The sequence below is a fragment of the Artemia sp. Qi Xiang Cuo genome, chromosome 15, assembly GCF_049724085.1.
Source record: "Artemia sp. Qi Xiang Cuo chromosome 15, ASM4972408v1, whole genome shotgun sequence".
In the NCBI taxonomy this organism is placed as follows: domain Eukaryota; kingdom Metazoa; phylum Arthropoda; class Branchiopoda; order Anostraca; family Artemiidae; genus Artemia; species Artemia sp. Qi Xiang Cuo.
The window spans coordinates 12179224-12195893 of record NC_142808.1 but is presented as its reverse complement, the minus strand read 5'-3'; the positions used below and the strand labels follow the sequence as shown (position 1 = coordinate 12195893).

The following is a 16670-nucleotide window of genomic DNA, read 5'->3' as shown; positions in this document are numbered from 1 at the left end:
ACTTTGGGCCATGGCAAAAAAAGGAAAATCACACAAAATAATAACATGATTATAACACTCATAGCAAAGTATGGTAGCCTACATAACAATAACAACGCAAAATTACAAAACATTACAAAAACATAATAAAGCACACAATACCATTAAACTAACATAAATAGATAGATGTATGTTACATCTATCAAGGGCCATGACTACAAAAATAACAAACAAGAAAACAACTTACACACATACAACAATACTTTCCAGACTCACCCCACCCCTTTTTTACAAAAATCTATCTCTATGTGACATACCCAATTTTATATACTTTGCTATCATTCTTATTGTCCCATAATTTTTTGATCCCATTACTGAAACCCACCACTCACTTGTCCCCACATTAACAAAAAATAAATCTTTCCTTAGATCCTGTAATTCGGGACAAAGGGCCATGAAGTGAAGCAGATCCTCCCCATTTTCTCCACACATAGGGCATGAGTAAGGACCGTCCTTTACCCTTACCCTCCCTAAATATTTCCTCCTTTCTCCAAGTGCTAGAAAATTACCCCTCCCTGATATATACCACTTAATTTCTTCACTATTTAAACCCACTTTAAAATAATTATCATATCCCCAGACCTCCTTCCATTGCCGGTAAATGCCGAGGGACACCGAGGCTGCGACCTCACACTGCCATTTCTGAATCTCCTGATCTTCAAGCACTCCCTTTACTAGTTTTGCTGCATTTCCTACTTTCAGCCCTATCCCCTTCCCTTCATTCAAAACACCTGATAACCCACAACGATTTAAGATTGATTTCACCTGGGAAGCCCATGAACATTTCCTTCTATCCTGCAACACCTCCAGATAAGCTGCATTTACTAACCTATTATTCTGTAAACCAATCACCTTTTCCCAGTATCCTATCATTCTAACCAATCTTTTTATTCTCAATGAAAACAATCATAGATCACCCTTTAACACCAGATTATTAAATTTCCCGCTTAGCCCTAAAAGTCTCCTGAAATGTCCTAAATGAATTCTCTCTTTTTTTCCCCTTTTTCAAAACCCCAAACTTCCCCACCGTAACTCAATGCTGGGCCTACCTTCGTCTCAAAAATTCTATTCTGTAGCTTAATATCTGCCGGTCCTAGATGCCTAAGGGGACTCTTCAATAATGCCCATGAAGCCTTCTGACCCTTCTAACTCGCTATTTGCACCTGATCACTCCATTTCCCTGAACTTATGTACTTACATCCCAAATAAATATAATACATAACTTCCTTCATTTCTTTCCCTTTAAAATAAAACTTCGTATTTACACTTTCATACTGTCAAAAATCTAATATAACTAATTTTTTCATATTTAAAACTAATTTTTACTACTCAGATAACTATCCAAAATCTCTGAAATCTTTTGCAAATCAGGAACCGATTTCGCAAGCAATACTATGTCATCCGTAAATAATAAACAAAACAGCTCCAGCGACATTAATTTTAACATGGGGACATTTCTATTTCTAAAATACTGCTCAATATCATTAATAAAAAGAGAAAACAAACGCGGTGATAGTGTGCATCCCTGTTTGAGGCCTACATTACTTAAAACTGGCCTAGAATAAGAAATACCTACCTTCACTACTACTTTAACCACCTCATACATTTTCATTATAACTTCTACTAACCTAATTGGCAATCCTAATTTCACCAACACCACTTACAACAAACTCCTTGAAACTTCGTCAAATGCTCCCCTAATGTCCAAAAACGCCGTATATAGCCTATTTTTCCTATGCCTCGTATATTTACTAGCTAAAGCCTGTAAACAAAATATTCGATCAATTGTACTATAGTTTTTCCTAAACCCTGCCTGACATTCAATTAATATACCTTTATAATGCAACCATTTATCCATCCTACTAGAAAGGACTCTACAAAATAGCTTACTGATAGAACTTCCTAAACTTATCCCCCTATAGTTCTTGTGTAGGTTTCTTTCTCCTTTCTTAAATAATGGGATCATAATGGATATCTGCCAATTTTGTGGCCATAGAGGTGTACTTAGAATTGCCGAGAATATCAATGCAAGCACTGGCAGTATCCACGCTCTTGACCATTTCAGCAGCTTAGTTGGTACTCCGTCGATGCCCGGAGCTTCCCTCTCATGCTTTTCAAGGCGTGCCATATTTCCTCCTGTCTAACCGGTTCCAGTAGTTTAGCATCCTCTGAATCCAACTCAAAATCGGCTGTATCTTCTGAGCTATACATCTCCTCATCATCTCTCTCTTCGCCCTCTTCGGTGTATCTCTCTTTGTATTTTTGTTCTAAGTATTCTGGCCAGGTATCGGCGTGAAGGACTGAATCAGTCAATCTTCTATTTTCTGTTGATTTCCTAATTAACTTCCAGAACTCCGTTGTATCATTCACGCTAAATTTCTCGCGTATGTTTTGGCTCTCTTCCTCTTCAGAACGTCTCTTCTTCAACTTAAGTAGCCTTTTATATCCCCTTTGCTTGTCCCTAAAAACCTGCAAATTATTTTCCAGATCAACTGTACAACTAGCCTTAAGCAATCTAAAAGCTACTAAAACCTCCTTCTTCTTTTCCTCACAATCCTTATCAAAAAAACTCATCAAACCAGTACTTCTACCATTTTTTCTCCTGCATGCCACCTTAGTTCCAATCTTATACAAAACCCCCGACAAAAAATCCACAGAACCTGCTCTATCCCCTTCCCTTGCCATATCCTCACTCTTCTGAATAAATGAATCCATCCCTCTATCTTCAACTAGTGCCTTTTTCAACTTCTCCTCACTATCATTATCAAACCTTAAACCTTCCCTCCATTCAAGCTCATTACCCATCTTTCCCTTAGCCCCAAATTCCGGCTCTCAGCCCATCCTCCCCCTCCTAATTCAACCCTAATAGGCACGTGATCCGACCCAGCCAGCGCCATCACCTCAAAATCCACACAACAAGAAAGAATCCCCAGACTAACAACCCCATAATCTATAACACTTGGGGATCTACCCGAAAAACATGTAAAATCCCCCACTCCTTTATCCTTCCCTGTCCTCCCATTCAAAATAACCAAATTCTGCTTACCACAAAAATCCAATATTTTTTTCCCCCAATTATTCTTTCTCCGATGACCGTCCTTACTCGTCCTCCTCCTAACCGACGGCTCAATCATATCAACTCCCTTAGTTTTTCCTAGTTCGAGACCAACCTCCTCCTCACGGGCTCCTTCATCCTCCCCTGTATATCCGTTAAAATCCCCTAGAAAAACAAAATAATCGGACGGAAACTGTTCTGAAAAACGATCCATATCATTTTCTAATATCTCCCAGGTATCCTCATCACTAAAAGTGCTAGTTTCCGGCGGTAAATACACTGAACAAAAGATAAACGAATTACTACCTAAAGGTACTCGCACCCATACTAGATTACATGAAACACTTTTCAACCAAGATAAATTTCTCCATCTATTTGTTATCAATAATGCCACTCCTCCATAAGTTCTACAATTCTGCGATCGCTTTCTTTGTGATCCAAAATAAGATGAACCTTCTAGTCTCTCCTCTTTTTCCAGCCACGTTTCTACTAATGATGCAACTGAAAAATCACAACATTTAAGAAGACACTCTAATTTAAGATACGAAAAGCCCTGAACATTCCAATGCGCTAAATGACACTCGTAAATTGCGCCATGGCCCTGCTTATCCTATCCACTATTTGAGCCAATGGGTTGTGAAGGGTTAAATAGCCGCCTAGGCTCCATTTTATTAGGGTCGTCAGCTCTAACCGACTTGTTCTTCTGTCTTAGGTGGTCATCTGGGCTAATAATTTGTTGGCTGTTACGTTTGGGAGCCCCCACAGGCCCGACAAAAGTTGATGTGGAGCCTTTTTTAATAAAAGGAGTTTCACTGTTCACCCCATTTATTTCGTTATCACTACTAAGCTCCTCCACTACACTAAAGAAAGATTGAATTGAGGATGAAGATCCAGAACGCGATCTTGAATTGCAAGGTTCTTTCAGGTTAAACCAATTATTTTCAGAAACCAAACTCTTTACTAAACTTTTTTGTGGCACTGATAAAGACCCAGGTTCACGGAGAAACTTTTGCCGAAAATTTTCCTTAAAATGGGTCATGTTACTCGCTGATGACTCTATATTAGGGGAATTCCTAACCTCAACTACAGACTGCTTATCAAAGCTATACGTAAAACACTGTTGACCAATATATAACTTTGTCCCTCTTAGTCTTGCTTCTCTATTTTCTCCTCTAGCCCGTTCAAGAAAAGGCTTTAGGTGGTTACGGATAGACAATTCACGCTTTGTATAATCGGGACTAACACCAAGACCCGCCCTTTTCAGGTGCGCAATCGAACACAATATACTATCACGAATGTAACCACTTGTAAACTTAACCAACACCGGTCGCGTGCCTTGTTTAGCGTTTAGCCGAAAAATTTCTCTAATGTCCATCATTTTAAGCCCTAAATTTGGCACATGTAAGTTGAGTGCTCTCATTACATCTTCTCGTAACGAAGACCCTTTGTTTGTAGGATCGAAATTATACAGGACCAAATTACACTTTTTAGACTCATTTTCTAGTCTTTGCAATTTTACGTTAGTAGCCGACAATTCAGCTTGCAAACTTAGGTAATCTTTCTTCAATTGTGACGTATCCTCTGAGAACTTGACTACTGTCGAATCAATTCGCGACGAAATAGCAGATAGGTCGTTTCTCAGTTCTTGAACCTGCGATGAAACTATTTCTATTCCTTTCAATTTTTGATTAATTTATTGTAGATATCCATCTGACAACTTTTTAGATTTTTGTATCATGTCTCTAAGACAGTCAGATCATCAATAAATTTGTAATTATCCAAAAAAGCAACAACAAGTTATTGTGTCATCAGAAGGAATAAAATTGTGCCTATTAGGGTTCCCTGGGACACACCATTGTAAATTGGGAGGGGATCAAAATGTATATTTAGGTGTTTGACTTCTTGTGTTCAGTGGCAGTTCTAGGTCTGAGCAGGGGGGAGGGGGCAACTACCCCCTCTCCAGTTTATCTAAATTCCTTTTACATTATATTTTTAACTCTTATTAAGGTATTTAATTGGCACAAAAATTGTCGCAATTGTAATTTTGTATGCCTTACCCCCCCCCCCCCTCCCCCCGTTCATGTGGCCTAAAACAGTTACTGCTTGTGTTCTATTGGAGAGGAAAGACAGAATTGTTCTCATTAAATGGGGGCCGACATGTAATTCATTTAATAGTTTTTGTACCAATTCATTGTGGTTAATTAAATCAAGAGGTTTTTGTAAGTCCAGTGCTGTAATACTGAGCCAAGTATTGCGTTTTTCAATTTTGTTAGATGTTGCATCCGTAAGTAGAACAAGGTAGTGGATAGTAGATGCAAAGTATGAGTTTTCGGATTGCCTATGGTTAACATTTGGGAATATCTTTTTTTTTAAACCACTCAGTTAAAAAGCTTTCATAACATTTAGAGAAAACGCAAGTAAGTTTATTTGGTCGGAAAGCATCAAAATCTTGCCTCCAACCTTTCAGCTCTAATCTTCATGATACGGATTAGGGCCGTATCCAGGATTTTTTCGGGATGGGTTATTTTTTTTTTGGGGGGGGGATACAATTTTTTTTAACACATCAGAAATATGTTTATATGCATTTTGTTATCATTTTACGAGTCAGACAAACATTTTGGAGGGGGGGGACTCAAACCCCCTGGATGCGGCCTTGCCTGCGCTCCCTCAGTAGTATTATCGTTTCCATATATTTGTATGATTTTTAAATAAAAAGCTAGTTTTGTTTACTTTGTTTAATTTGCTCATCTTTAAAGGGCTACGCACACGTAGCTGATTTCGGGAACCGATTTCAGCATCAGTGGACAAACGATAGCGGTAAGAAAAATTTGTTGAAAGAAAAATTTATTGCGCAAAATTTTCAAAACAAAAAATCATTGACACAAATAGTTAACTGGAGTTTATTAATAGTTGCTTGATTGATCTCAGCTTAGTTCTCAGCTCAGTAGTGGGGTCTTTCACCACTGATAGCTCTGGCTGAATATTATTTGTATCCCTATTTTTTTTGTGATGATCATGATGAAAATCAGTGCTGATTTGTAAATCGGCGCCGAAAAGTAGAAAATTTTTCAAGCTCAAATCGACGCCGATTTATTTTAAAATCGGGCGATTTGGAAATCAGTTCCGGAAATCAGCTACGTGTTCCCAGCCCTTAAGACTTTTATGAATGGATGCTATATGATATTATTTCAGGTGCTCAAATAATAGATGCTATGGTTCTTGTGATAGATGCAATTAAAGGTTTTCAAACTCAAACTGCAGAATGCCTTGTCATTGGAGAAATAACATGTGATAAGATGTTGATAGTCATAAACAAAGTTGACTTATACCCAAAGGATAAAAGAAGTTTGATGATTGAAAAAGTAAGTTTATTTTACTTTTTGTTAATGCTTTATGAATGGCTTATCTGGATGGCAATGTTGCTAGGGCCTACTGAGGTGGGGTCTAGACAAGCACCATAATTACACGTGAATATTTATTTATAGTATAGCTTAAATCTTCCAATTATATAGGCCTATCCTTGTTTGCACTCTCTTCTGCAAAGTTGACTGTTATTCAATCCAAAGATCAAATCTAAAATAAATCAAAGACACTATTTGTATCCAGGTTGTCAAATGAAAATATCTACAGTATCGCAAAAATGGCCAAGGGTATCATGTTGTAGCTTGTAAGGGAATGTTGAGGGCTTTTTGAACTAAAACAAAAGGATCTAGGCATATCCAGGTTATCAATGGGGCGTACCTGCAACATCTCTGAAACAGCTAAGGGTACCAAGTTGGCATTTCCAAGGAATGTTGAGTGATAAACTCTAGTGCTAAAAACTCACTAGAATTTTAATTGTACGTTCTAATGTTAATGACTTGTTAAAGCACCAGACAGAGAGAAATTTGTGGAATAAGCTATTCAAGAAACGGATGAATACTTTATGTCAAGGTAATACTTGGGTAGTTTAGGTTCCATCAACCCCACTTGCATTTAAGATAATTTTTTTTGTTCTTTGAAGTTTGCCTTTTTCTTTAACTCTTTCTGCTCATTCAAAGGCCTTAATACTTAATACTGTCCTTAATACTTTTAAGATATTAATTATTAAGGGGTCCTAAATGCTGTCCTAAGTACTAAGTATTAGGGGTCCTAAGTACTCATAAGTTATTAGGTATTAAGGGGTCCTAAATGCTGTCATAAGTACTTATCCGTGGAATATTATTTTAGAGCGATTTTTATTCAAAAAAGGGAGTAGGATGGGGGTATCTTTTACATAAGTAGGATGTGATAGCCAATCACAGGGCCACAAACTAATATCTAGATATGTGATGACCTAAGAGAAATTCGTTTAGGGCGTTAAATTTCGGGATTTTTTTATTTTTTTCTTCTATTTTTTTCTAATGAAAAATTTTATTCAAGCCTTAAATTTTCAGTTATATTAATAAAATTTTTGCTTGAAAGTTGAACATTGGTCGCCTCACCTAGTTACGCATGGTTTACACTATTGACACTGCAATTTGATTTTATCCACAAGTGTGACTATGGCTTGGGCATTATATTTCGGATGTCCTTGGCAGGATTTGGTAGAGACACACCAATGCCGTTGAGAAAACAGGCCATATTAACTATTTTCAACAACAGTTACATTTAGTGCGGTTTACCACAAGCTATAGAACATAGTATGGGAGGTCTAGGTCAATACCTCTTGTATAATACTTTTTTTGTATCCGGATTGAATGCATACTTTAGTTTATAGAAGACAATAATTTCTGATTAGGACCTCTCTAATGGAGGATTAACAAGCCTCTTGTTGTTATTAAGGGTGAATTCACATTACTGAGTCGATGTCCAATACCACACTGATACCGATACCACACCCTATCGGTTGTGGTATCTCTGTGTGTACCTATCTCTTTTGTACCAGTCCGCAGAACCCTAAGCGCCAGCTTCAGACGGCTTGGGTAGGCAACACTTGTCCCTCGAAGCAGAGTCACCCATCTCTCTCCAGTCATCAGCAGTAAGTGGTAGATTCTCAACACTCTTACTAGCAAGAGAAGTTCGTTATCCCACCTTGTATTACTCCCCAAGGACGTTTTCTTGCGCTATCGCTGGTGCTTCATGTATCGAAGAAGATTGACTCAACGGGCATAATTTTGGCGACCATGACTGACCAGTTCATCCAATCTTGGCAGTTTATTTTTTAATCTGCCTCTTGGTCAGACACTGGGCTGTTTAGGTAGTGGCTAGACAGTGACGGACCAGTATTAGGCGCTTACTTGTGCCTGCTACTCTCAGAGGCACCCCGAGAAGCTTATCATCACCACTTCCTGCCAAGCACCTTGAAGAGATCTCAAGTTTAATGCAAGTCTTTTATAAAGCCCTGTCTTCATTATGGCTTTTTCAGGCGAAGTCGGCCGAGTAAAAAAAGCTTTTGTTCATCGAAAAACAGACTTTTCTGAAAGAAGCCACTCCAAGTGCTCCTGATTTTGAGCCTTAAAAAGTGCCGATGGAGATTGGGGCTCCATGAAAAAGTAAGAAAACACGAGTGACTGCCTTCAATAGTCATAATGAAGATATGGTCTACGTAATTTGTTGGATGTTTAATTTTAGGGGATGTGTCGCTTGTCAGGACTATAGTAATTTTTGTAACCTTTTCCAGATGAAGAAGAAGATATCTTTAACACTTCAGAAAACCAAGTTTAAGGATGCGTTAATTGTTCCTGTGTCGGCAAAACCAAATGAAAACGAAAAGGATCCCATTGGTAAGGCTTAAATCAGCTAAAATTAACTGCTGCTAACAATGGCTCATTCCAGCTGACGGGTACCCGGCTGAGGACAGCTTCTCTGTGCAAGGCTGCAAGAGAAGAAAAACATACATAATTACGGAATATTTAACATAGTTCACGTATTTTTGACGGCATATTGTAATTTTGGAGTGCACTCTCCCTTATACTATACACTCTCCTCAATACTATGAAATATTGGGGTGCACTCTCCCTAATACTATGAAGTACTGGGTGCATTCTCCATAATACTATGCACTCTCTTCAATACTATGAAGTGTTGGGGCGCGCTCTTCCTAATACTATGCACTCTCCTCAATACTATGAAGTATTGGGGTGCACTCTCCCTAATACTATGCATTCTCTTCAATACTATGAAATATTGGGGTGCCCTCTCCCTATTACTATGCGCTCTCCTCAATACTATGAAGTATTGGGATGCATTCTCCATAAACATCAAGACTTGTTATTAGAGGTTTTAAGTTTTGTATACTGTGAGCATAAAAAAAAATGTAAAGGCTAGTTTTTGCATAACTACATGGTCAGATTTTGCTGTAACCCTGAGTTGTGCTAATCTGGATTCAAATTATCTTTTAGAATTAAGTAATTAAAACGTTACCCAAAAAATCTTTTTCAAAGAAAAGAAAGGAACTATATTAAAACAGAAGACTAGGTGAGGTAAAGTCAATTCAAACTTAAGACGAACGGAAATTATCATCAATGAATAAATGAAACCCAAAATTAAAATCAATAGAAATTAAAAACTAAAATCAATAGAAATTAAAGATTAAAATCAATTAGAAATTAAAATCAAGACAAGAGATTAAACTAGATATTCAAAATTAAAATCGAAATTAGAAGTTAAAATCAATAATCAGATTAAACATAAAGATAACAGATATTGCAATAGGTGAATAAAATGAATCCTAAAATGCTCCGAAATTAAATTGAAAAATCAAACTGAACTTGAAACTCACTTAAAGTACCTCACACAAGAGTAGTGATGTCGCCCTCTAAAGGCCAAAGCGTTGCTTGCGCTTTATTGAAAACGATTTGTATTTCGGAATGTGTGTTTTTTAGTTATCATAACACAACTGCAACAAAAATTTTGCAATGGTAGTTTTTACAAACAATAGTAGTGTTACCCACACAAATCGTCTCAGCGGTTTGGCCGTCATTTTCGTTTTATTGCAAAAAATTTGTGTGTTTAACAGTGTGGTTTTGGTTTTCCGAATCCCCCCGCCCCCCCCCCAAAAAAAAAAATCAAGATTAATGGCAGCTCAGTGGCGCTGCCTAAGTAAACAGCAATGTGGCTTCAGTATATTTTTCATTAATTTTTCCCCATGCAACGTCGTATGTAAGGAGCTGTTGTAGAAATTTAAGAGTCATTGGAGGACAATCATTTACTCTCACGCCCTCTCTAGCTTGTCATCCCCCCTCATATTCGGTATAAGCCATTTTGTTCAAAATAGTCGAAAGGTCCACCAACTATGCCCCCATGGGTAACAAGACATCCACAGCCCCTGCGGCAAAGTCTTTAAATTATGGAGGTTGCCCATTGTTTGCGTATAGTATTTATTCTTGGGGAAGAACGGCATGTTTGATCCTGAGTCTCCAAAACGGGAAAGGGTGTTAAATTAAAACCCTCAAGGAATGTTGAAGGGAATGTCAAGCGAAATCAAAGACACCATATGCATTCAGGTTGTCAAAAAGGTGTATCTGCTATATCTCAAAAGCATCTAAAGGTATTAAGTTGAAATTTCCAGGAAATGTTGAGGGGGGCGTTGAACTTAACCATATGACTATGTGCATCCAGGTTGCCAAATGGTCTTACTTGTAGTATCTCAGGAACGGCTTGGGGTGTTAACTTGAAACTTTTAGGGCATATTGTTCTAAATAAAAACATACTATTTGCATCCAGGTTGTCAAAAGAACGTGATGCAATGTCTGAGGAATGGGTAAGGGTATTAATTTGATGCTTCCTAGGCACGCTGACAGAGATGTTGAATTAGATCGAAAGGTATTATGTGCAGCCATTTTGTCAAAAGGACTTATGTGCAATATCTCTGGAACGCCCAACGATATCAAGGTAAAGCTTTCAGGAAATGTTAAGGGGGACGTTGAACTAAATCAAAAGACACTATCTGTATCCAGTTTGTCGAAAGGATTTATGTTCAATATCTCTTGAAGGGCTTAGGCTATGAACTTTAAACTTTTAAGGAACGTTTAGGAAGATGTTGAACTAAATCAATAGCCACTGTCTGTGTCCAGGATCCGCCCGAAAGGGCGTATATGCAATATCCCAAGAACAGCTAAGGGTATTAAGTTTAAAATTTCAGGGTATTGGGAGGGAATGTAGAAATGAATCACAGGAATTGCCAAGGGTATTAAGTTTGATATTTTTAGGGTACGGTGAGTGGTATTTTGAACTAGACAAAAATGTTTTGTGCATCCATGTTGTCAAAAGGGTGTATACGCAATATATCAAGAACGGCCAATGATATTAAGCTGAAATTTCGAGGGAATGTTGAGGTGGATGCTGAACTAAATCAGAAGTCACTATATGCATCCAAGTTATCAAAACAGTGTTGGTGCAGTATCTTTGGAATGGCTAAGGGTATAAACTTGAAACACTTGAGAAATGTTGAGAAGGATGTTAAACATAATCACAAGCCAATCTCTGTATCCAGGTTGTTAAAACAGCGCATATGTAATATCTCAAGGATGTCTAAGGGTATTCAGTTGAAACTTTCTGGGAATGTCGAGCTAGATTTGAAGAAGCATCTATATTGTCAAAGGGGCATATCAGATATATCTCTTGTACAGATAGGGGTATAAAATAACAGCTCAAGGGACATCGCCGAAACTTTGGGGGAATGTTGGGTCGGAAGATAAATAGATTTTAAATTTTGACTTGGGGACAGGGCAAGGTTTGTTTGTCAAGGTCAATATAATATTTGAAGAAATATAATATTTCTATAATATGTGGTTTTATTGTTTCTTAGCGGGATTTTTATTAATATTTTTTTTATGGTGACCTTTTTAAAGTTCCAGGCCACAAATACACCTCAATTAAAGCTTTAGCTTCAGAACCCAGGGAACCTTAACCGGAAACAAATCTAGTTGTATTGATTCTTGACGTCTTATTTTTATTTTTAAAACCACAAATCAGTACTCTTTGAATAAATGAATTCAAAATTCATTTATTCAACCAAAAATTAGCTAAAAAAAATATGAGACATTAAGATGCTTGTAATGAAATGATCGATCACTATTTGTCTGTATTCAAGGTTATAACTATATGATTCAAGGTTGTAACCTTGTTTAAGGTTACTATTTAAGGTTATATCCAGGGGTTCTTTTTCAAGGTTTATTGGTTTCAATATTTCATTCAATTTTTTGTAGGTTTATTCAAATTTCAATGTTGTAACATATTCAAAGGGGGTTATTCAGGGTTGTTTATACTCAAATTTGTATAATCAAGTTTGTAACATTCAAGTTATTCAAGGTTGTAACAAGGTATACAATTCAAATATTCAAGGCTGTAACACCTTGGTGTAACATTCAACTATATACCAAGGTGTATGCTTAAGTTCATCTTATTGTGTTAAAGGCTGTAACAGTATAGGGCTTCATCCCCTGAGCAGGCCAAAAGTTATGCAGATTTTCAATCTATTTTCCTTCAATTGTCTTCATTTTATTCGTCCATCTAAAGTTCTACAGTACATCTGCTATTAAAATTTGTAGCAAAATTTTGTCCGAAATATAAATAGCAATCTAAAATCTTAATTTTTAAGCATAAAAAAAGAGAAAACTTTTTAACCAATAAAACCAATAAAAAAATAATGTCTGTTAAAAACGAGTGGAAATAGATTTTTTTTTTTTATTGCTAAAAATAAGTTTTTAACGAAAACTAAAACAAAGACGAGTAGAAATAAAATAAAATAATAATTCAAATAAAAAAAGAATTAAAAATAAATTCAATAGAAAAATAATTAAACAAATTCAAACATGATGCCCAAAACGAATAGACTTTACAACGAATAAGTAAATCTTAAAATGAAAAGGAATTCCCAAAACAGAAGAAGTAGTAAAAACAGATTGTCATTTGCGCTTTACAGATAACAAAATATGTCGTAAAGTTATCTCTTTTTTAACAATAATAAATCCAATATTGCTGAAACTTCCTAGAATAAATTTATTTAATAATAATCTTGGCCCCTACCCCCCCCCCCAACCGATGCCCATGGGTTGTGGGTTCGTCTATTTCTTAGCTTGGTCAGTAATTTAAACTCCCTTAAATTTACCAAAGGATTTCTTTCTAAACTATTTTGACAACATTGTCTGACTGTTTACTATACATACACATCAGTGAAACTTTGAACTAACAGGACAATACGAAGTAAATAATGGGCTAATTAAGATTCTTCGAATTAACACAACTTTTTGAAATAATACTATTAAATACTCTTGTGCTAGTGTAGTGGAAGGACTCATTCCTGCTAATCGTGGGTTCTGAGGTCCAATCCCGCACGGTGAAAGGGAATTAATTCTGCATCAGAACTTTAAATAATTCTTTTTATTGAGTTCTTATTCATTTTCAATACATTAGCGTGTCATAATTAATATCTCATAGAGTAGCTTTTTGCCCTTTGTTTAAAAGGGTCCTTGCTAATATAAACAAACAAAATCTGTCAACCTATATTTATAAGTTATTTTCAGTAATCTTCGTTTTTATATATTTAAACTTTTAAGTTTATATTTAAATTTAAGACGAACATAAAACCCTATCAATTGAATTAATGGTACCCAAAACAAACGGATTTTACAGTGAATCATCACTGAATTATAACAGCAATGAATTGTTGTTAGGAAGGGCTGTTGCGAATGCAATTCGCAACAAATTATGCAAATTGCATGCAATTCGCATGCAAATTGCGTGGAAGAGCCGCGCAAATGCAAAATTTTGTTTTCTTTTTCTTCCCATTTTTTAAATTTTTTATTCCCATTTAAGGGGTTACTCCAAGCAAGCGAAAGCTTAAGGTGGCTTAAGTTATTTGCTGTTTGATTTTTTTAATCAACCCCGTATTGAGAAATTCAAGAAAAAGTTAAAACGAAAAGAAATTACTACACGCAGACGAATGGCTAACTCTCCTTAATTCTTCTAAAAACCAGAATGTCATTTGCGATTCTGATAAAAAAAAATATATATATTTTAAAGTTTTCTGTTTGTAACGTTAATAAATTTAATATTGCTAAGACTTCCTGAAATGAATATCATTATATATTAATCCGTCAATCTAACTTAGTTATTTTAAGTGATATTCGTTATTATAGTGGTTTCTATATTTTTTTTGTTTATGTTGTGACAAATAAAAACGATGGTTTCAGCCCTTCTCCTGTTTGTCTGTTCGTTTAAAGTCTGACTTCATTATTCGTTGTAATTTTGGCTCATTTGGAGTGGTATTAATTCATCGATAATTATTTTTGTTCGTTTTAAGTTTGAATTATTATTTTCTTCACTTCTGCTCGCCTTTGGCTTAATACAGGTCTTTTCATTCTTTGATAAGCTTTTTCTGGAAAAAGCTACTTAAATTAATTTCTGAAAAGAACTAATTTTAAAGTATACTGATTGTTTAATATAGGATTTAAATTTATGAAAGTGTCAGCAATTTTTTATTTTTATATATATTTTATCATAGCATATATATATATATATATATATATATATATATATATATATATATATATATATATATATATATACATATATATATATATATATATATATATATATATATATATATATATATATATATATATATATATATATATTTCTCGGAATAATTTCTGTTCGTTTTAAGTTCTAATGTCGCTCCTTACTTTCAGCTAAAAATAACTTGTTTTTTTTATTTGGTTTCTGAACGTTTTTGAATTAATGCAGCTTTGATTTTGGCTAACAATACATGAATAATTAAAAAAAAATTTGCATATTAATTTAATTTTTTTGGCTAAATGGCTCTCTCGAAATTTTGTTCTGATGTAACTTACGTAACGAACTTCTTTACTCGTATATTTTTATTACGTATATTAAGCAGTTCTCCCCAAGTCAATACGTCACTCTTTACGCTAAAGTTAAAATTTTATTCCAAATCTTTAAGAATGACCCCTTAACCATAAAGGCCGTTAATTAGAATGTTGCTCCTTAAGAGTTCAAAAAAAACTTTAACGTAAAGAGCGAGGTAATGACTAGGGGGCAAACCCAATCATATACGTAATATTTTCTATTCATTTTAAGTTTTGATGTTCCTCCTTACTTTCAGTTAATTTTTTTTTCATTATTTAATTGTTTAAAGGCTCATTTTGCCCTCATCCAAAATTACCAAAAATTCAGATTAACCCTTTGGTTTGAGCATGACAATTAGTTTTTATTTGCAGACACCACTCACCCCAGGTAATACAGAAGTAACTCATTCCTTTACTTTAGGCATTGATGAACTTCTCAAAGAGATGGAGAATTTTCTGTTTATACCTAAGAGGTTAGGAAATGGGCCTTTCATAATGGCTGTTGATCATTGCTTCAGTCTCAGAGGACAAGGGACAGTGTTGACTGGTACAATTCTTTCTGGGAGTGTCGCTTTGGGTGATGTGAGTTATTTCTATTTTTCTTGAAGTATTTATGTGTTTGATTTCATTTTATGAGATATATGAGATATGAGATATACATTTATTAAAAAAAGAAAACAAACACTATTCGCCTTTCGCCTGCCAAGAAAGACAATAAGCTTGAAAGGGCAAGCGAGGTTATCACTCTCAGCTAATTAAAATAACATTCATACCTTGCTACTCAACACACAAGAAAATTATATGATTAAGGACTAAAGGAAAAAAGAGATAAAGAGTAAAAGACAAGAAGTAGATAGAAAAAAAAAGAAAAAAGAAAAAAAGCAAGCTAAATCAGGGAAATACCTTAAATAGAATGACAACCTGGAGTGGGCATAACACCAAATTCACTCACGAGATAAAAGAAATTTCTTTGCCCTTGACTTGAAAGCCTGAAGACTAGGCGTATTTTTCACACACTCGGGCAATATATTCCAAACTTGAGGACCATAATGGTGAATCACAAAAGATACCCGAGTGGTGCTCCTAAACTCATGAGTTAAGTCATCAGCTTTTCTTGCATTATGATCATGAAGGTCTCTATTAAAAGTAAAAATATTTTCAAAAGCAGGGGTGAGCACTTGATTCAAATATTTATACGAGAAAATCGCGACATGGTAATCTCGAATTTGGGATACGTCCATTAACTTATTCTTTTTAAAATGCTCATGAGCAGGAACCTCGTCAGAATCATCAAATTCAGATAATAATTTTACAGCTCTATTCTGAAGTTTTTGTACTCTTTTGAAACATGTAACAAAATTACTTGCCCATATAGACCATCCGTAGCTAATATATGGGTAAAATATAGAAAAATAAATCATTTTCCGGATCTTTTTTGGGACTAGATTTTTAATTCTTCGCATCACCCCAAGGCCTCTGCTTAATTTTTCAGCTATTGCACTTGAATGGTTTTTCCACGACAGGTTTTCATCAATTAAAAACCCCAAATACTTCGTTGTCGCTACTCTCTTTATCACATTTTCATGAACCGTGATATGGTCATTTCCAGCACTAGAAGAAAGTCTAGAAAATATCATGAAAAAGGTTTTAGAAAAGTTTAGGGTTAACATATTTTGCTGAGAAAAAGTTAGAAATTCAGAAACTGCATTATGAATTTTATTATATAAAACATCAAGTGAAGAATT

At 35.4% G+C, this 16670-nt stretch overlaps 2 protein-coding genes and 1 long non-coding RNA gene across 6 annotated transcripts in view; all 3 read left to right on the top strand.

Annotated features, from left to right (window-relative positions):
• LOC148943326 (centrosome-associated zinc finger protein Cp190-like) overlaps positions 1-16670 on the top strand; it is a 651851-nt gene that overhangs the window by 272450 nt on the left and 362731 nt on the right. The window lies entirely within an intron of this gene.
• The window catches only part of LOC148943328 (uncharacterized), a 406409-nt gene that overhangs the window by 133289 nt on the left and 256450 nt on the right, over positions 1-16670 (top strand). The gene's annotated exons all lie outside the window — the stretch shown is intronic.
• Positions 1-16670, top strand: part of eEFSec (eukaryotic translation elongation factor, selenocysteine-specific) — a 77589-nt gene that overhangs the window by 20512 nt on the left and 40407 nt on the right. For all 3 annotated transcript variants that reach the window (XM_089101788.1, XM_089101786.1, XM_089101787.1), the window contains exons 2-4: positions 6287-6456; positions 8736-8838; positions 15347-15507. In XM_089101788.1, the coding sequence (XP_088957914.1) occupies positions 6307-6456; positions 8736-8838; positions 15347-15507 (414 nt within the window). In that variant the 5' untranslated portion in view covers positions 6287-6306. The remainder of the gene's footprint in view (positions 1-6286; positions 6457-8735; positions 8839-15346; positions 15508-16670) is intronic.